The sequence below is a fragment of the Colobus angolensis genome, unplaced genomic scaffold (genome assembly GCF_000951035.1).
Source record: "Colobus angolensis palliatus isolate OR3802 unplaced genomic scaffold, Cang.pa_1.0 Scaffold26, whole genome shotgun sequence".
In the NCBI taxonomy this organism is placed as follows: domain Eukaryota; kingdom Metazoa; phylum Chordata; class Mammalia; order Primates; family Cercopithecidae; genus Colobus; species Colobus angolensis.
In genome coordinates this window covers 14,987,787-15,008,988 of record NW_012115821.1, presented here as the reverse complement: position 1 = coordinate 15,008,988, position 21,202 = coordinate 14,987,787, and the positions used below count along the sequence as shown (strand labels likewise).

The following is a 21,202-nucleotide window of genomic DNA, read 5'->3' as shown; positions in this document are numbered from 1 at the left end:
ACATTGAGCGAACAAATGGAAACAGTGGAAAAGAACAATTAAACATTAAGAATAAGAATTTGGATAGAAAATAATGTGCTATACTTTTTTAATCTTACATAAATTTGTGTATCAGATTTCTTAATTTATTATAAGAAGACAGACAATTCTTTCAAGTCAATTATACACTAAAAGAGTAACTTATTAAATAACTTTTTAATTATCTGAGACAGGAATGGTTTTAAACATTATGAAAATTCATAGTATTATTAATAAATGTAATATCTCTATTATGTTAATCCTAAAATGGACTATTTCTATATGTGTTATAAACTACTGCATAATATTAAAGTTCTTAAACATCTTAACCAAGTCACATTTATAGAAAAAAACCCAATGCAACTCACTGAAATGTTGTCCTTGTCATATTCTTTCAAATCTCTTAAGAAATTCATATCTCCCAGAAGTTTTTTGCTAGGTCCCCAGTAATCTAATATCTACAAATAAAATTTATGGAAATTTGTTAAATTTGCAACTAAAAATGCTAGATGTAAAATTTTTCTTCTTGAAGTTTAAGAGGTATTATCAAGAGAAGCTAATCGTATACTTTTGGTTTGTTTTGAGATGGAGTCTCACTCTGTCGCCCAGGCCGGAGTGCCATGGTGCAATCTTGTCTTACTGCCTCCCAGGTTGAAGTGATTCTCCCACTTCAGCCTAGCTGGGACTACAGGCATCTTCCACCACACCTGGCTAATTATTGTATTTTTAGTAGAGATGGGGTTTCACCATGTTGGCTAGGCTGGTCTCCAATTCCTGACCTCAAGTGATCCACCTGCCTCAGCCTCCCAAAGTGCTGGGATTATAGGCGTGAGCCACGACGCCCAGCTATCAACTTACATCTCCTTGGAAATTAAGACTTTCCTCAAGAACATGTCAAACATAAAATATTTTTAAATATGGAAATGCATTTATAGACTGAATTTGTTTAAAAAAGTCAACACTGAAAGGAAAATAATGTGATTATTTCTTTTGAAAACTTCAGCAACTTGAGTAAACACCATCACAATTTCATATAAGAAAATAAATTTTTATTACTTCAAAATTTATTTTCCTGTATTCTTTGACTCTTTTAAATAAGAAAAGTACCAAAATTTTTCTTAAAGACAAACTCCTCACTTACCTAGACTCTCCAAGTGAAATTAAAGGAGAAAGCAGAAAGGCAAAGAGTACACGTTGCTCTGCCAACCATAGGGTAAAAGCACATGCTACTTATACTGGTAAAAGAGCTGAAATAACCAACTGAAAGTTCTTTTTCCTGCTTCTGGAAGCCTGATAGGGAGGTGTGTGTGTGTGTGTGTGTGTGTGTGTGTGTGTGTGTGTAAATGAGAATAACTTAATAAGAGCCTATTTATTTTCTCAGTGAAGGACAGAATGGCCAAAAAAAAAAAAAAATCTAATTCTTTAATTCGGGAATTTAAACCCACGTATTAAAAAAACTTGAAGAGAAAATTAGCCTGTATATTCAGTTTAGAATGGATATTATGCCTTCCTTTTTAAGGGATGTATCCTTGAATAATAATTGTAATAATAACAGCTAACATTTATTGTGCACTTATTGTTTGTGAGGCTTTACACCTAAAAACTTTATATGTATTAACTAATCTAATTCTCTCATTAGCTTTATGAGGTAGATACTATGAGTACCCTCTTTTTAATGGAATCCCACACGTTAAATACCTTAACCAAGGTCACGCTGCTAGTGGGACTGGGATTTCTGAATACAGATATTCTAGCTCCAGAGCACATGCTTTTAACAACTTCACTTACTGCTTAACTCAGCAGATTTGTTGGAATACCCAGAAAGAATCTTAGCTGGAAAAGTACAGGCACCTCAGTGTTCATTTAGTTCCAAGCCCATGGTAGTGGAGAATTCTGCATAGACAGAAAAGGAGATGGAAGCAACTAGAACCACATTTTTTTTTTTTTTGAGCTGGAGTCTCACTCTGTCACCAAGGCTGAAGTGCAGTGGCACGATCTTGGCTCACTGCAACCTCTGCCTCCTGGGTTCAAGCAATTCTCCTGCCTGGATGACAGGTGCCTGCCACTGCATCTGGCTAATTTTGTAAATTTAGTAGAGACAGGGTTTTACCATGTTAGCCAGACTCATCTGGAACCACATTTTTTTGACACTACATTGTCTTAGCTTTACCCTAGAATATATGCAGACAATATCTGGAAAACAATGTTTCTTCCCTAATTTGGGTACTGTTGATATTTGATAATAGTTGCTGCTGACAAGTTCTGTACATTCATGAATATGATTCAAATCTGTGTCAAGTTATTACCTTGCCTCCAGTCCCTGAAGGATCTGAAATTTTTTCTGGTTTTATATCTTTCATGACACAAACAGCAGCCATAACTAGTTTAACACCAGATGGAGGATTCTTCATTGATTTCACAATTGTAATGTCAGCTGGCTAAAAGAAAAAACAAAAACAAACAGGACATCTTCAGAATAGTTTACTTTTAAATAATGAAAAAATTTTAAAGTAATGTTGGAGAATAATGAAAGCACCCCTTTTTATTTGAAATCAAAGTTTTTTTGTTTTTATTTTTGTTTTTGTTTTTTTTTTTACTTTATGTGGTTATGAAAGAATTAGCAAAAGAGAATAAAGAGAATTCAACACAGATTAAGACTAATGGTTCTCAAATGTTGGGAGGGGTCAGTCACAGATACTTATGAGAATATAATGGCAGCTCTAAATCCACCAGAAAATACAGTTTTTCACATATACAATCACATACCACACCCATATGTGGAACCTAGGCTAAGAATCCTAATTTAGATGAAGACTTAATTCTATATTTGCTTATATATATTAGTTGTATTGAAGATGAAAGAAGAGGTAGGTCCCAATTCCAAACCTATTTTCTAAAAAGGTATACATTGTTATAATAGATACTATAGATTCATTTACCCACTCCAATATATTTCTGACATTCCTTGTAAGATGCAAATGCTAGAAAGCTAACAACTACATATCTTAGTTTTTCATGCAACTAGAGTTCTGGGTGAGAATTCGATTCCAGATCACTTAAGTGATACTAGAATTCAGACAATAAACGGGGAGAGTAGCAGGGTGCAAGACATCCATTGTGACAATATAGATTATAGTGGAGGTTATGTGGCACTGTATGAAGGCTCTGCAGGCTTCCTACTCAGAGGGACAGCTGCTCTGGTAGACCATTTCTGCAGTATAGCTTTGTGAGTCATTCCTGGAGGCTCAGCCTCTTCCAACAATTCTGTAATCCATTTATAAAATTCCCTAAAGAATCTTTGTCTGCTTGTACTAAATAGAGTCAACTCTCTTCTTTGTAACTGAACTCTAACTCAGGTAATACAGCATTTGATATCAGGAAGGGTATAAGCAACAGACTCTCAATGAAAGGGGACCCTAATATTAATGACCTAAATTGGTGAGAGTTTGAAGGCATCAAGAATCCTGTATCAGGGGATGGAGTGCTGAAAGTTCATGGAACATAGAGAGAAGTTACTTACTTGAGAGTTACATGAGAGAAGTTGCTCATGGTCACCTAGAATGGAGTGCCTCTTAAAACAAGGCTTTGTCAAAATAAGTAGCTGCTGTAATAAATCTCTAAGGAGAGAATGCAGAAAGATCACAGGGTAATAAGTGACTCTTAAATGTGCCAGAAATTAGCCAGGCATGGTGTCATGTGACTGTAGTTCCAGCTATTCAGGAAGCTGAGTCGGGGGATTGGGGGGGGATTACTTTAGCCCAAAAGTATCAGGTTGTGGTGAGCTATGATCACATCGCTGCACTCCAACCCGAGTGACAGAGTGAGACTCTGTCTCAACAAAAAAAAAAAAAAGAAAGGAAGAAAGAAAGTACCTGAGAGCATGAAGAAAGAATATAATAAGTTCAGCGTTTTAAATTCCTGATTCACAGTGCATTGAGAGCACTAGGAAATTTCTATAAATGCCCTAAACTAATCTCTTGTCTTATAACTACAGGGCTGATGTTACTGAAAATCAGATAGTTTGATTCTGTGAAATGCTGAATTACCCACAGGTTGAATTTACAGTCTTGTCAGGTCTGTTACATGAAAGAAAGAGTATTGATTAGGAAAAAAGGCAAAGAATGGGACCTGAATACGCTGTTGACCCCCTAGTCAACAGATGCTGTCTCTCCTACTGTTCTGGTCTTGCCTAAAGACCTGTAAAAAGTTGTGTACAACATGATGTGGTATAGATGGTGCCACTCACAGCTGTACTGGAAATGGCCTTTAAGTTTTTCTGTGTATGCAGGTCCAGGAGGCTGCAGAAGACTAGCCCCACACTGTACTTAACATATGCCTGCTGGTCCATGTACAGAACCACTTTGGCCTCTTGGAGTCTATTCATCTCATTCCACTAGAATATCCTAAATGAAAATTATAAATAATATACAAAAAGCAAAAATAGGCCAGGCATGGAAACTCATGCCTATAATCCCAGCACTTTGGGAGGCCAAGGTGGGAGGATCACTTGAGCCCAGGAGTTTAAGACCAACATGGGCAACATAGGGTGACCCTGTCTCTATAAAAAAAAAAAAAAAAAAACGTTTAAAAAGATTAGCCAGGTATAGTGGTGTGTGTCTGTGGTCCTAGCTCCTGAGGAGGCTATGGTAGGAGAATCATTTGAGCCCAGGAGATGGAGGCTGCAGCGGGACATGACTGCACTACTGCACACCAGCCTGGTCAACAAAGTGAGACTCTGCCTCAAAAATAAATAAATAAATAAATTAATTAATTAAAATAAAACAATATATCAAAGGTAAACTGTTAAGAGGCAAGTTTCATTTGATTGGATAGAAACAAGATAATGCCACCCACTGAAATACAGCCACTTCTAATAAGCCAAATATCCATGTTCAACTTCCCTCTGTTGATGTAACACAAAGTAGCTAATTCAAACACCTGCCTTAAGTGTATCCAGTGCAGACAGAGCTGCTTCCAAGGCTGGAATCGCCTCAGCTAGGTCACTTTCACACTCATTTTTCAGAGCTTGGGCTTCTTCAGCTTTCCCACTGGCTACCTCTTCATCCAATTTCACAAATTGTCTTTTCGCTTCCACTTGTACAGACTCTATCTCAATAACCTAAAGAAGTGAAAGATGAAGACAATTTCTCAAACATCCAATTGCTTTTTCAATCCTAGACAAAAGAATATTTGAAAATTAGGGAATCTAACATATCATTTTGAAGGATAGAAGGATCTATAATAAAATCAGGAGAAATACAAATACATGTGAACTAATTTGGAAATGAGCTTCACAAATTCCTTCAAAAAAGACAGAACCCACATTGGACCCAATGAGACAGCCAGTCAATGGAAAAGGGTGAAGTCTCTAAAGTCTAGTGGCAAAAAATTAACCCTTATTTTCAAGGCTAATTTTATATATTTCAATTGTCCTTTGACATCAAAAACATTCAGGATACTCCACCTGCATCATATTTGCATTTTCAATTTTAGCTTCCTCCAATTTGGGCTGTAATTCAACAAGCTCCATTTGCATTTCACCAACCTAAAGAGACAGTTTATAATATGATTAAGTTTCCATTGCTGTAATTGCTATTGAAACCAAATGCAGAAAATATAAATTTAAATGTATCCATAAAAGTATTGGAGCAGAAAATCTCAACTTTTTCTGCTAGTTCTTTGCATGATAAACAAAACTATGAAAGTGTGGACCAGGGCCAAGCACAGTGGCTCACGTCTATAATCCTAGCACCGTGGGAGGTCGAAGCAGGTGGACTGTCTGAACTCAGGAATTCGAGACAAGCCTGGGGAACATGGTGAAATCCCGTCTCTACTAAAACTACAAAAAATTTGCCAGGCGTGGTGGCGTGCACCTGTAATCCCAGCTATTCGGGAGGGTGAGACAGAATTGCTTGAACTCGGGAGGTGGAGGTTGCAGTGAGCCAAGATTGCGCCATTACACCCCAGCCTAGGTGACAGCGTGACACTCCATCTCAAAAAAAAAAAAAAAAAAAAAAAAAAAGTGTGGGCCAGTTTTCTTCACAGAAGACCTCAGTAGGAGAATGCAGTTGCCATGGAAGAAATGTAGATTGAAAACAAAGCAGTATCTCAGAGTATTCCTGATATACTATGTGCATGACATATGATACAAAGATCAGCCAACCAAACCTCTATTACTTATGCTGAACTAACACTAATTAAGTATTACTAGCACTTATTAAAAAAACCACAAATCTCATATTTAACCAGCTTTTATAATAAAAAGCGACCTAAACTTATATTCTCTTAAATGGCAAAAAATTAATTAAAAATAAAACGATATATTTGAGCTGTGCGGTCTAGTCAACTTACTGAACTTCTATAAAACTTACTACACTCATTTGTAAAATGAGGATCATAAAAGTATCTACCTTATAGAGTTGTTATGAAGAATAACTGAAAGAATAGATGTGAAATACATAACAAAGAGCCTGGCATATCACATATTCTCAATAAATGGTAGCTTGTATTATTATTTCTTATACTTCTCAGTATATATTACCATTTGGAGCAGCTCATCAAATTTACCTGAGACTCAGCGAAAGCTAATTTGTCAAGCCCATTCACGTATCGCTGTTTTGCTTCCATGACAGCTTGTCGCTTCTTTGTCAAAAGCTGTCGAAATGAGCCAATGAGTTCAAGATAAGAAGTAGCAGTAACATAGTTATGTCGTCCTAACTCATGCAAGAACCTAAAAGAGAGGCAGATAACATACTTCACTATAAATAATGGATTCTACAAAAAGGTAAATTCAACATACCATTAACAGACATTTAATAAAGATTACATTTTGTACAGAAGTTAGTGAGTACTTGAACATTGTAAGACTCTAGAATCCTACATATTACCACATTATAATTTCTTGTCTCTAAAATATCAACTAGTGGTGACATATTTAAAAGGCACAAATCAAGTGAGATCCTATCTTTTAAATAACCACAAATCAACAAATATGTCTATAAAAGATGAACTACAGCAAGAAAAAATGAGACTATTTCACGTTTCATAAGCCAGGAGGATCTAACTTGGTAAGAGACCCAAGATATCACGTAAACCAGGTAAGTACAGTAGGAAAGGGGATAGCAGATAAGATAGCGAATATATGTGAATTAATTTGGAAATGGCCTTCACAAATCCCTTCATTGTCATTTTAAAATTTACTAATATTAACCTTTCTGAAAGATCCATAATGGAGGTGTGAAAGTGTTTACAGATTGGAACTATCTCTTGTCGTTCAACCTCAGTAAGCTCCAGTGTTTCTAAGAATTTCACAGCTACACGTTCAAGAGCATCTTCAGGCCATGACTAAAAATAAGAAAAAGAAAAACTCTTGAAATTTAAGATGAACAGTAGTCTCACTCCAACTCCATAAGTTAATGCATAATAAGTTACATGACTTCCTATGGGAGAATAATTTGGTTTTGAGAAAATTAAAATTTTAATGAAGAAAGCAGAATAAGAGAGACTGAGGTCTCTGAAAGACCTAATATTCTTATACATTAAAATGAAAAAAAAGGATAATATAAAGGAAGGATCAATGAAGTTTTATTTATCAAAGATATATTACACTGCCTTCCCAGCTCTTCCACTTGGATGTCTAGTAGGCATCCCAAATTTATCATGACAGTGGCAGAAGCTGCTAGTTGTCCACCCAATGTCTACTAGCCCTTTCTTCCCTGGGACTCCAATTTTATTCTAGATAGCAATATATCCAGCTAAAAGATTAGATTTCCTAGACTCCTTTGGAATTCAGAATGCCCAATGACACATAAGCAGTTGTTGGGTGGGGACTTCAGGGAAGACTTTTTAGAGAGTTACATAGAGCTGGGATATCCTTTTTGGCCTACTTTCATTCTTCTACTTCTTGTTTGGAACACAGTTGTGAACAATGGCACTCTAGCAGCCACCTCACTGCCCTAAGTTACTTTGAGAATGGAAATCGCATGCTAAGGATAGTAAAGCAGAATAACTTGGGATTCTCATGACTTTGTTAAGCCACAAAAGCCCCATTCTGCTTACCTTTAGATTTTTTTTTTTCCTATGAGAGTTAAAAAACCCAATGTGTTTGGTTTGGCTTTCTATTACTGGGAGACCATCACAATTTCTACTATAACATCCAAAGTTGATTTTTAAATTTTCTTCCCTACAAATTTGCTTCCTAGCCAGTCCTCTCCATCTTAGTGAAATGGTTCCTTCCCTGGCTTTCCTGGAATATATCAAGCATGCTCCTACCTCTGGGTCTTAGGACATGCTTTTCCCTCTGACTAGAACCCTCTCCCTCAGACCTCCATGTGGTTCATGCTCTCACTTCCTTCACATCCAAGCTCATATACCGACTTATCAGGAAGGCCCTCCCAGAGCACTCTTTATAAAACAGCATTACTTCCCTCATTACTCTGCCTTTTATACTGAGTTTTCTTCTCAGCACTTACCAATACATGGCATATCATTAATATTTATTTGCTCACTAGAGTATTTTCCAGGTTTCCTTTCATTTAGTTTCAATAATATGCTTATAATTTTTTTTCCTTTGTAGCAGATAATACACATTTTAAGACTAATTTTTTTTTGGTGTGTAGCCTAAGCACATACTGCCAGTGCATGCATTTTTTATTAATAGATTGTTATATTCATGTGATCCAATTGTACCAATACATATTTTAAATCTAAAAGAGATTTCTAAAGAACTATTAAGATTAGTGAAATTTTATAAAATGCCAGGTTAAATGTCATATAACTTACACATCATCAAAAAACACTATGGAGGCTTCTCTTTTTGTTCTGCGTGCTTCATTTTTAATCATCCTGCTAATTATCATGAATATTTAATACTATCTGTAGCAGTTAGAATATTTATGACTCAAGAGGCAGAAAACCAGTCTTACTGTATCTTCAAAAAAAAGAAGATGCATATTCTTATAGAGTGATACCCAGAAGTAGGGTATCTCCAAGGTTGCTTCATTTAGAAGCTCAACTATATTATCAAGTATTCACGTTTTTTCCATCTTGTTCCTTTCCCAGTGCACTTTATTTCATCCTTGGGCTTGTCCCATTATGATGACATGATGACTGCTGCAGCTATGGGCATCACATTCTCAAGCAACAAGATTGAGAGACCAAAAAAAGGCCCTTTTATTACCATGTGACTCCTTTTATAGTGAAAATACTTTTTTTCCCCAAAGCTCCCCAGCACACTTTACCTCAGGACCCACTGGCAAGGAATGGTTTATACATGGGCTCAGGCATAAAACAATCACTAGCAAGAGAAATGAAAGCATATATGCACACACACACACATATATACACACATACACACACACACACACACACACACATATATATATATATCTCTTTTTTTTGGGACAGAGTTTCACTCTGTTGCCAGGTTGGAGTGCAGTGGCACAATCTCGGCCCACTGCAACCTCCACCTCCTGGGTTCAAGCAATTCTCCTGGCTTAGCCTCCTGAGTAGCTGGGACTACAGGTGTGCAGCACCACACTGAGCTAACTTTTATATTTTTAGTAGAGACGGGGTTTCACCATGTTGGCCAGGGTGGTCTTCATCTCTTGACCTCACGACCCACCCGCTTCAGCCTCCCGAAGTGCTGGGATTACAGGTGTGAGCCACCGTGCCCGCCTGAGAGCACCAATATTGGCTTAGGGCTGGGCACAATGGCTCATGCCTATAATCCCAGCACTTTGGGAGGCTGAGGTGGGAGATAAGCTTGGACAACATAGAGAAACCCTGTCTCTATAAAAAATTTAAAAATGAGTTGGGCATGGTGGCATACACCTATAGTCCCAACTATTCTGGAGGCTGAGGTGGGAGGACTGCTTGAGCCCAAGAGGCAGAGGTTGCAGTGAGCTGCGATTGCACCAGTGCACTCCAGCCTGGACGACAGAGATCCTGTCTCAAAAAAATATACATATATTGACTTAGACCAACCATGATTCAATCCCTCTGATACATAGCTACATGGAGGGTGATTTCCCAAACAAAACCAGAATGCAGTTGATAAGAATTAGGCAAAGAGAATAAAACAAATCAGTACCAGAAATTAATTTAAAAAAAATTATCCAGGGTCAATGCACAGTCCACATTCTATTGCACATAAAACAATCAAATAGAAGGTACCATGAGTTACTGTTCTCAAAAGTATGAATACCAAATGGTTTTACACAGGCAGTGGCAGTCTGTCTTAGGTGAGGCAGTGGCCTTCATCATTTGCTTCCAACTTGACTGAAATTGTTGCCCAGCTGGTTTTCCTGTCTCTTGTTTTGCCCTACTCTAATTCACCCACCACACAGCTTCCAACTGCTTTGGTTTTTTTCCTAAATGCAGATTATCTAAAAATATGTTGGTGCCACTGTGATGTCTCTGGTATAAAACCAAATTCCTAGGAATACCTTGCCAATCTCTTTGTAACCTGGTACCCACCCAAAGCTCCAACTCAACTGCTGCTGCCCTTAAAATGCCAGCCAGCTATACCAAACAATTTTCAGTGGGGCAGACGAGCCATCCTCTTCCCACCCTTCTCCTTTTGCATGTACTATTCTCTAATAATGGTTCATTTTATGTGTCAACTTGTCTGGGCCATGAGGTTCCCAGATATTTGGTCAAACATGATTCTGGGTGTTTCTGTGAGAGTGTTTTTACATGAGTTCAACATTTAAATCATTATAGACTGAGTAAAGCAGAGTGCCCTCCCTAATGTCAATGGGCTGCATTCAATTGTCCTTGTCCAATTTTGTTCAACCCAATGCAACACAAATGCTGATCCTTCCCCAAATTCCTCCTGTATGATTGTCTTCAAGCTGAGACATTGGTTTTTTTTCCCCCTCCCTTCAGACTTGGACTGAATTGGCTCTTCCTGGCTCCTGAGCCTGCTGGCCTTCAGACTGGAACTACATCACTGGTTTTCCTGGGCTTTCACCTACCAACTGCAGATCTTGGGACTTTTTAGGCTTCATAATCATATGAGCCAATTCCTCATAATAAATTTCTTTACATACAAGTTTCCTATTGATTCCTAATACACTCCCCCTCTATGTAACTAATTCATCTTCATGCCTCAGAAATTCACTGCCTTCGTATGTATACCCTTTGCACATCAACATTATGGCTCTCTTATATGATCATGATTGCTGACTGCTTTTTCTATCTTCCAGTCTATAGTGTAAGCTCCTTGTGAGGATCATGTAGTCCTATCAGTCTCTGGTGCTGAATATTATGCCTGTCATTACAGTAAGTGATCAAGAAACAAACACTTGCTGAATGCATATTAATGAAGTTTTTCAAATATTTCAGTACAATTCCAAAAGAGTTAGTTGCCTCCCCCTCCAACCAAGAAAAATGACAAACCTGAAACCAGTCAATGGTACAGCAATTGATGAGGGATGGGAACTGTCTCAAGCGATTTCGAAAGGCATCTCCAATGGGGCTAAAGGCCACCACGACATGAAGATTATCTTTGCAGCGATTCACGAAGAAAGCAAACAGGGCTAAGGGGCTGAGTTCATCATGTTTACTGCCAACCTGAGCTACTGGACGAACACCCTAGGGAATATCAGAAAATAAAAACAGATATGCTGGCAATGAGATTGGTGGATATTAGAATATGAAGAAGTTTTATTGCTCCCTGTAAATATCTGTAAAATTTTGGATTCATATCAATAGAATGACTTTGACATGGTTTGAACGTAGAAAACCTCTTCCAACTCAAAATTCTATAATTTAAAAAGAAGTATCTGCCAAGAATTTACCTTATAAAGATAATCAAAAAAGTTCACAAAGATGTATAGAAATATAATTTTACATTTTTTTTTTTTTTTTGAGAAGGAGTCTCGCTCTGTCGCCCAGGCTGGAGTGCAGTGGCCGGATCTCAGCTCACTGCAAGCTCTGCCTCCCGGATTTATGCCATTCTCCTGCCTCAGCCTCCCGAGTAGCTGAGACTACAGGCGTCTGCCACCTCGCCCAGCTAGTTTTTTGTATTTTTTAGTAGAGACAGGGTTTCACCGTGTTAGCTAGGATGGTCTGGATCTCCTGACCTCGTGATCTGCCCGTCTCGGCCTCCCAAAGTGCTGGGATTACAGGCTTGAGCCACCACGCCCGACCAATTTTACATTGTTTTTAAGAGAAAAAATGTAAACAGCTGAAGTATCAATCAGTAAGAAAGTAGTTATAAATGTAAAAGATCCACATATTAGCATTTTATACAACAGTTAAAAATAATAAAGTGGTGTCTCATGCCTGGAATCCTAGCTTCTTGGGAGGCTGAGGTAAGAGCCCAGGAGTTCAAAGCTGCAGTGAGCTATGACTGCACCACTGCACTCCAGCCTGGGCAACAGAGCAGTGAGACTTCATCTCTAGAAACACACACACACACACACACACACACACACACACACGGTGTATTTTGTGCTACGAGAAGATAAGCAAGATAAAATAACTAAAAAAAAAAGTTTTGCAACAGTATATTGAATATGATCCTGTTTAAAAAATATAGATGTATATAAAATAGCAAATATATAACAGAAATAGTGAAGAAATGGAAAAGTTTAGTAGCAAAGTGATGGGAATGAAAGATAGATAATAGCTAAAGCAGCAGGACAGCCTAGCAAAGCTTAGGAAATTCCATTTCCCAAAGGTGACTATTCCTTGAATGGGCATATGGATGATGCATTTCTCCTATAAATCAGGAGAATACCACTAATTTGCAGCCTTGGTCACATCTCTGACATATCCCAGATAAAAGCAAAGAACATGAGTTTTTGTTGTGTTGTTTCGTCCTCTTTTCTCCTTCCACACTCCATACTATGAACTGGTAATGCACCATTTACTGAGGGCTGTGTAAGTGCCTGACACTACATAAGTGCTTTATTTTGTTTGATTCTCAAACCTCACAATAACCCCATGTGGGAAGAACTCTTATCTGTGCTGCCATTTCATGGAAGAGAAAAGCAGAGTACTTGAAAGTGTGAGTCCATTTCACTCCAGATGTTATGGCTGGAGGTGGGGAATTAAACATCCAAGTGTGAGTGATATATTTTGTGGGTAAAAGTGATTATGGTAATGAGAAAGTGTGACATTACTTTCATCTTAGAAATGAGGGTTAAAGTATGTGACAGTAGTGGACACGTCACCATTGTATTTTTTGTCAATTAAATCACAAACAAGACTTTCAGATGTATCAAACCCATAAGATAGTTTTATTAAAACTTTTTAAAAATTTACTAACCAGTGTAAACCACAAAGACTAATAAAGTAGCATTAAAATCATGCTTTCTTACATCAATGTAACCTTAAGAGATGATTTAAAATTCTCTAATCACTCATAAAACATGCTAAATAACATTAAACAGGTGAAACAAACTGCCATTATTATGAAGGTAGGAGTTACAAAACAAAAATTATGCCTCATAACTATGGTTAAAGCAATTTAAAATTCACCAAACAATGATGTATTTAACTAATATACTTAAAATTTTTAATTACCCCCAAAATCATATGTACAAACTATATTTATCCTGAAGAGCTGAGAAAAGGTTTCAAGAAATAAAGTTTTGTGCTAGGAGCAGTACTTTCCCAAAAGTGTTTACCTCCATCACTTCTTGTTTCTCATCTGCTGCAAAAATGTTAGGCACTTCTCCTGTATTGAGCACACTGTCAATATCCTCTAGAAAAGCTTCCTCTTTAATCTGAGTGTCTGTGATGAGAAAGACGGTCTTCTGGCCCCTCATGCCCACATTCCTTAACAGACCCTTAAAAAATAAAAATGTACTTGTAAGCAGAATATGGTAGACATCTGCTGGTTTTGATTTCCCTCACTTTCCCCTTCTTTTGATAACAACACTTTGATTTTTAGGGCAGTACCTCTCCCCACGTCTACTGGGGCTATCAACTGGGGCCTCCACTGCCTCTGTCCCCTGGGTGGGAGACCCAAACTGGTCAGACATAATCACTGATTCAGAGGAAGGCATATGATTTAAGCAGGGCCCAATCATAGTCTTACTTCAGGGACTGAGACAGACTTGAAACAGAAAGAGGCCTGGCTGTTCTGAGATAGAATATATAAAGGCCAGTAACCTTAATTACTTAGAGTTAACTGTTTGCCTCATGGAATGAGCCTGCTGGAGAAGGAAGCCAAATGGAGGAGAGTTGTGTCAGGAGATAGAAAGAGTAATTACTAAGGACATTATTTGATACCCTAAATTCAGCTTTGTCAAAAGCCTATTTACCTCTAGACACTTCAGTGTAGACAGGCTGGGGTTTTTGTGCAGGGGTCAACTGCAACCCAAACTCCTAATATAAGATATGGGCTCAGTAGTGTGCTGAAGTTGGCTTGTACAGGCTTGTTAGAACTGACTGTTAAAATTTCAGGAGCTTGTCAGAAGTTTGTAAAACATAGCCAGGATTTAAAAATTGAATTATATCAACTTACAATTATATAAAAATCTAGCTATATTTAAAAGGGAGGTAAATGCTTAAATCTCATCATCTCCTATTTTATTATGTTACTATTATCTATACTCTGGAAATTTTTTCAATCTATTGTATCAATACAGTAAAATACCATGTCATGGTGTTCTACGCATATCTCTTTTCAGTTCTGTTCTCAGTGACAGCATGTTGGGAGTTTCAAATCAGCCATGGGGGAGTTTTTATCATGGAAATTGGAAAATCTACCATCAGAGGCTCCCTCTCACCCCTAGTCCTAGAAAGCTGGTTGTTAAACATTTGCCAGCATACAAACTGGCTGTAGTTCACAGTGAAATAGCATTACAACTTCCATAAGTTATTTTTAAAAATAACCTTCTATATTGTAAAGCCATATATTTTAAATCATTAAATATTAACTAATATTTTCACTCCATAAAATAAATGGTGAATTTTTATATTGTACACAACTATGTCCTTTTCCCATTAAAGCCATCTTCCAATATGCAGGCTGTTTTGTTCTTAGAAATAATTTTCTGTCATCAAAACTAGGGAGTCTAGTTTTTAAGGTAGTATTGTATCAGGTTTATAATTATTAATATTATATCAAAATAAATCTTAGGCTGGGTGCAGTGGCTCACCCCTGTAATCTGAGCAGTTTGAGAGGGTGAGGCAGGAGGATTACTTGAGCCCAGGAGTTTGAGAGCAGCCTGGACAACATAATGAGAGACCATCCATAAAAAAAAAAAAAAATTAGCCAGGCCTGGTGGTACATGCCTGTAGTCCCACAGGCAGCTACTAGGGAGGATGAGGTGGGAGGGTTGCTTGAACCTGGGAGGTTGAGGCTGCAGTGAGTTATGATCATGCCACTGTATTCCAGCTGGGGTGACAGAGTGAGACACCTCTCCAAAAAAAAATAAAATAAAATAAAAATTTTAATTTGGGCTGGGTGTGGTGGCTCAGGCCTGTAATCCCAGCACTTTGGGAGGCCGAGGCGGGTGGATCACCTGAGGTTGGGAGTTCGAGACCAGCCTGACCAACATGGAGAAACCCTGTCTCTACGAAAAATACAAAATAACCTGGACATGGTGGCACATGCCTCTAATCCCAGCTACTCGGGAGGCTGAGGCAGGAGAATCGCTTGAACCCGGGAGGTGGAGGTTGCAGTGAGCCAGGATTGTGCCATTGCCCTTTAGCCCTGGCAACAAGAGCAAGACTCCATCTCAAAAAAAAAAAAAACCATAAAAATTTTAATTTAAAATAAACTTTACAATACAATATACACAAACATATTTAATTTATTGTCATGAGCATCATTGTAATTTTTTTTTGTTTTTTTGAGACAAAGTCTCGCTCGCTTGCCTGGGCTGGAGTGCAGTGGCATAATCTTGGCTTACTGCAACTTCTGCCTCCCAGGTTCTAGCGATTCTCCTGCCTCAGTCTTCCAAGTATCTGCAATTACAGGTTCATTCCACTACAAATGATTCTCCTGTCTCAGGCTCTTGAGTAGCTGCAATTACAGGTCCATTCCACCACACTTGGCTAATTTTTGTATTTTTAGAAGAGACAGTTTCATCATGTTGGCCAGGCTGGTCTCAGACCTCTGACCTCAGGTGATCCGAGATCAACTTGGCCAACATGGTGAAATCCCATCTCTAGCAAAAATACAGGAAAAAAAAATTAGCCAGGCATGGTGGCAGGCACCAATAATTCCAGCTACTAGGGAGGCTGAGGCAGTAGAACCACTTGAACTCGGCAGGTGGAGGTTGCAGTGAGTGGAGATTGTGCCACTGCACTCCAGCCTGGGTGACACTGTGAGACTTTGTCTCAAAAAAAAAAAAAAAAGATATTAATTATATGTCAGGAATATTAAGAAAACCCTACATACATTATATAATTTAACCACAATAATCTTTGAAATAGGTGGTATTATCCAAATTTTACAAATGAAGAATCTAGAAAGTGACCATCAGTAAGATAATGGGCTAGGAAGCTCTAGACCCTTGTTCCACCCTGAAGACACTGTATTAGCAATATATAGAACACAATTACCTTTGTGAGAACTTTGGAAACTAATTAAGTGCCTGCAGCACCCAGAAAAGAGCATGAACAAGAGAAGGGACTGTTCCCAAAAGGGTGAGACAGTACCTCATATTTTTCTCACTCTAGCCCCTCCCCCGAACTGGGCATAGTGTAGGGAGATCCAGAGAATACCATCCAAATCCTGGCTCCTTCCTCAGGACAGAAAGAATATAGTTTAACTTGAGCCCAGAATACTGGCTTGTGTGGGGGCTGTTCCACCTGCCTTCAGGTGCTAACAGGAACAATGGCCTATTTTGGACACCGGGTTGGAGGCCACTGAAACAGGGTGAGTTCCCTGGTGGGTTAGAGCAGCAGAAGCTGCAGTTCTACAGGCAGGCACCAGGGAGAGCAAGAGATCAAGGGCAGAGGAATACAACGGAATCAGCAACTGAAAGCCCCTGAGAAGAAACAGCAAATTAAGACAGCCAAAAGCACTCATACATGCAACAATAAAAGCACACATACAACCTCAAAGAAGACACGTCCCCAGAAAAGGTCTGAAAGGTCCCAGAACCTCTAGCTAGGTTGATTGGTGAAGGTGTTCCCTGAATGAGTCCAGTCATAATGATTGGGAGGGGTGGCTTTATTTCAAATGGTCAACTCTCAAAAAGATCACAAGGGATGCAAAGAAATAAGGAAAGGTGGCCCAATCAAAGAAACAAAATAAAGTTCCAGAAACCAACCATAAGGAAATGCAGATCCATGAACTGACTAGCAAAACATTTAAAATAACTACCTTAAAGATTCTCAGTGAGCTGAAAGGAACCCAGAGCTAAATCAGGAAAACAATGCATGAACAAAATGAGAATTAACAAAGATATAGAAACCATAAAATATAAATAGAAATTCTGGACCCAAAACATAAAACTGAACTAAAAAGTTATCTAGAGGGGTTCAATACTAGACTTGATCGGGCAGAATCAAGAGTCAACCAACTTGAAAACAAGTAATTGGAAATCACCGGGTTAATGGAGCAAAAACTAAATAAAGACAATAAAGGAAGGTGGAGCAAGCCTAAGGGATTTATGGTACACCATCAAGTGGACTGATATATGCATTATGAAAATCCCAGAATAAGAGAGAGAGGAAGAGAGGACAGAGCGCTTTTTCAAGAAATAATGGCTGAAAATTTCTCAAATCTGAGGAAAGAAGTGGATATAAAAATTCCATTTTATGGAAGATCAATGAATTCCAACTAGGATGAAGTCAAAGAAATCTACACTAAGAAACAATATAATCAAACTGCCAAAAGTCAAATACAAAGAGAAAATATTGAAAGCAGCCAGAGAAAAGCAACTTGTCATCTACAAGGGAACTACCTTAAGATTATCAGTGAATTTCTCAGCAGAAAATGTACAGACCAGAAGGAAGTAGGGTGACATATTCTAATTGCAGAAAGATAAAAATCTGTCAGCCAAGGACACTGTATCTGGTAGAGCTGCCCTACAAAAATGAAGGTGAAATTAAAACCTTTCCAGATGAACAAACAATGAGGGAGTCCTTACCACTAGATCTGCCCTACAAGATATGCTAAAGGGAGTCCTTTAAGCTAAAGTTGAAACAAAAGAACCTAGATTACTACTAAGACAACGTTAATGCCATCATCATTATCATCATCAGGTTCATGTTTAAATCTGCTAAAAACCATATCTGAAATAAGTCCTCTCTGAACTGGAATAAATATATAGTCAGTGGCATAAGCCAGGCACAGAAAGATAAACATCACATGTTCTCACTTACATGTAGGAGCCAAAAATTTGACCTCATGGAGGTAGAGAGTAGAAAGACAGTTATCAGAGGCCAGAAAGGAGATGCAGGTAGGGGAGGATAAAGAGAAGCAGGTCAATGGGTATGAACATCCAGTTAGAAGAAGTTGCAGCATTCAATAGTACAATAGCGCAACTATATTTAACAATGTATTGCGTATTTCAAGATAGAAGATATGCAATGTTACCAACACAAAAAGATCAATGTTCTACATGATAGATATCCTAAATGTGCTGACTCCATAGTTATTCATTTTATGCATGTATCAAAATATTACATGTACCTCATAAATATGTACAAATATTATACAACAATTTTTTTTTAAAGCAGCAGTCATGGTAATAGTGTAGTGGATAAGACTTGAGTTAGAAAGCCTTGCTCTGTTGTGCATCACATGTCAGTCACTCAGCTTTGGTAAAACATAGAGACAACCCACCTGCTGCATTGCATTGCTGTACCTATAGAATGAGATCATGTAGGTAAAAGCCAGGTAAAGCACTCAGGACAGAACTCAGCACACACAGTAGATGCTCTATGGACAGTATCATCATCATCATCATCATCATCATCACCATCACTGGAGTTCAGTACACAGCTACACAGATTGGTTCTCTCTTTACAAGTAAAAGAATGTACTGTTTTCATTTTAGATACTAGGCTTCTTCATAATCTTACCTTCATATCCTCTCTCCATTCATTCATACCATAGCTCTTAGAAATTTCTGGCTGGAAAATATGCATTTTTGCCATGGATGTAGCCAGACGAGTTAAAGATTGACGACCACTTCCTCCAAGTCCGACGAGCAAAGCATTTCCACCAGACTGCTTTAGAACGCGACATATTCTTGATAAATGTTCCAAAACATACCTACCACAAAATAAAAATTTTATTAATACATTACAATAAAAATGTAAATGTATATTTACATGTAACTACTGTTTTACTTTCCTAGAAGAACATGACTTTGCTGTCCCATATGTTACTATCCCAGTTTTAAAGAGTTTACTATCAAAAACTGTGATTTTTTTCAAAAGCAGTTACAACCGGATCATTTGATGTAGGGGAAAACTAATTAAAAGTTCAAATTCAGGAAACCTGATATACAAGTTATACAAATAAAATGAAATATTAACTGGCAGTATATTACCACTTTTATTAAATATGTTTCTTCAGTCTCTTAAGATTTCTGTGTGAGAAAAGATCATTACCTATAAAACAACAAATTCAGAAAAGGCACTTAGCTTCACTGGTAATTAGGTTAATTAAAATTAAAATGATAATGAGATACCATTTCACTCTCCTTAGACTAGAAAAACTTACAATATCTGTCAATCCTAAGCATCAGCAAAGGTAAAGAACAATGGAAGTTCTCAAAAATAATAATCATTTTTAAAGATGTTTTTGGCAAAATTTAGTAAAGTTGAAGATGCTTATATACTATGACATGATAATCCCACTTATAGGAAAATAGCCTAGAGAAATTCTCACACATGTACCCAAGGAGACACACATGAGAATTTTCAAAGCCTTTCTTATAATAGCAAAAACTAGAAGTCACCTAAAATTTGTCTCAGAAGAATGACTACACTGTGGTACAATTATATAATAGAATGCAATATAGTGGTAAATATTCATTTTTCTTTGACTCTCACAATATGGAATAAACCAACTAGTAGCAGAAGATTATGTCCAGTATTATACCATTTATATGCAGTTTTAAAATATGCAAAATAAGACTGCGTATATATTTAGGAATACACACATGTACAATAAAAGTTCTAAGAAACACAAGTTTCAGCCGGGTGCAGTGGCTCATGTCTGTAACCCCAGCACTTTGGGAGGCCAAGGCGGGCAGATCACTTGAGGTCAGGAGTTCGAGACCACCCTGGCCAGCATGGTGAACCCCATCTCTACTAAAAATACAAAAAAAATTAGCTGGGCACGGTGTTGCATGCCTGTAGTCCCAGCTACCTGGGAGGCTGAGGTAGGAGAATCGCTTGAACCCAGGAGGCAGAGGTGGCAGTGAGCCGAGATTGTGCCATTGTACTCCAGCCTGGATGACAGAGTAAGACTCAGTCTCCAAAAAAAAAAAAAAAAAAAAAAAAAAAGTTTCTTTTCACTGCTACTCTTAGGACACAGGATGCAGTGAGAGAGTGTGACTATAAACAGGGAACTTCAAATAAATTACTACTATTTTATTCCTTATGCTGGATAATGGGTACAAAGTTATTCACCGTATTTTTCTTTACACCTTTTGGTACATTTTAAACATTTCATAACAACATTTTACAGATAGAAATTTCAAGCATCAACACCATATATAGGTACCTAAAAATGACAAGATTCATTCTTGTTTTGTGTGTTTGATTATACTCATCTAAGCACTGGTCCACAACATCACTAAAATGAAGAATATTTGGAATTTCAATATAAACTCTATCATCTCCTTCAAGGTCAGGATTCATATAGTCACCAAACATGAGATTTCTTAAGTCTTCTTCAGTTACCTATGGAAAGGAAATCAACAAATTATAAAATTTAAAACATTTAAAAAATAAATTTAAGAAAATGTATAAAATTTTTGTTTCATCCATGTTATAAAGTAATTAATTTTTTAAACATTAGGGTAGTAAATAATATACTTACAAAATTAATACCTGAAATTATATCCTTAGGATATAAAAAGAAAAGTAAGATCTTCTATCATATACGTTTTGTTGTTGTTAGGCTAGAGAAGTCATTCTGGGTGACTCCCATTTATTGAGTAGTTACTAAGTGATGGTCATCATGTTAAGCACTTTATATCTATTATATCATTTATTCCCTATCACATAAGGTGTTATTCTTTAAATAACTTCT

The 21,202-nt window shown here is 37.6% G+C and overlaps 1 protein-coding gene across 1 annotated transcript in view; it reads right to left on the bottom strand.

Annotated features, from left to right (window-relative positions):
* DNAH12 (dynein, axonemal, heavy chain 12) overlaps positions 1–21,202 on the bottom strand; it is a 246,484-nt gene that overhangs the window by 77,161 nt on the left and 148,121 nt on the right. The window contains 10 exon segments of the mRNA XM_011947302.1: positions 387–476; positions 2,325–2,456; positions 4,961–5,137; positions 5,483–5,563; positions 6,586–6,748; positions 7,229–7,362; positions 11,419–11,613; positions 13,656–13,817; positions 19,018–19,210; positions 20,672–20,850. Of these exon segments, the coding sequence (XP_011802692.1) occupies positions 387–476; positions 2,325–2,456; positions 4,961–5,137; positions 5,483–5,563; positions 6,586–6,748; positions 7,229–7,362; positions 11,419–11,613; positions 13,656–13,817; positions 19,018–19,210; positions 20,672–20,850 (1,506 nt within the window).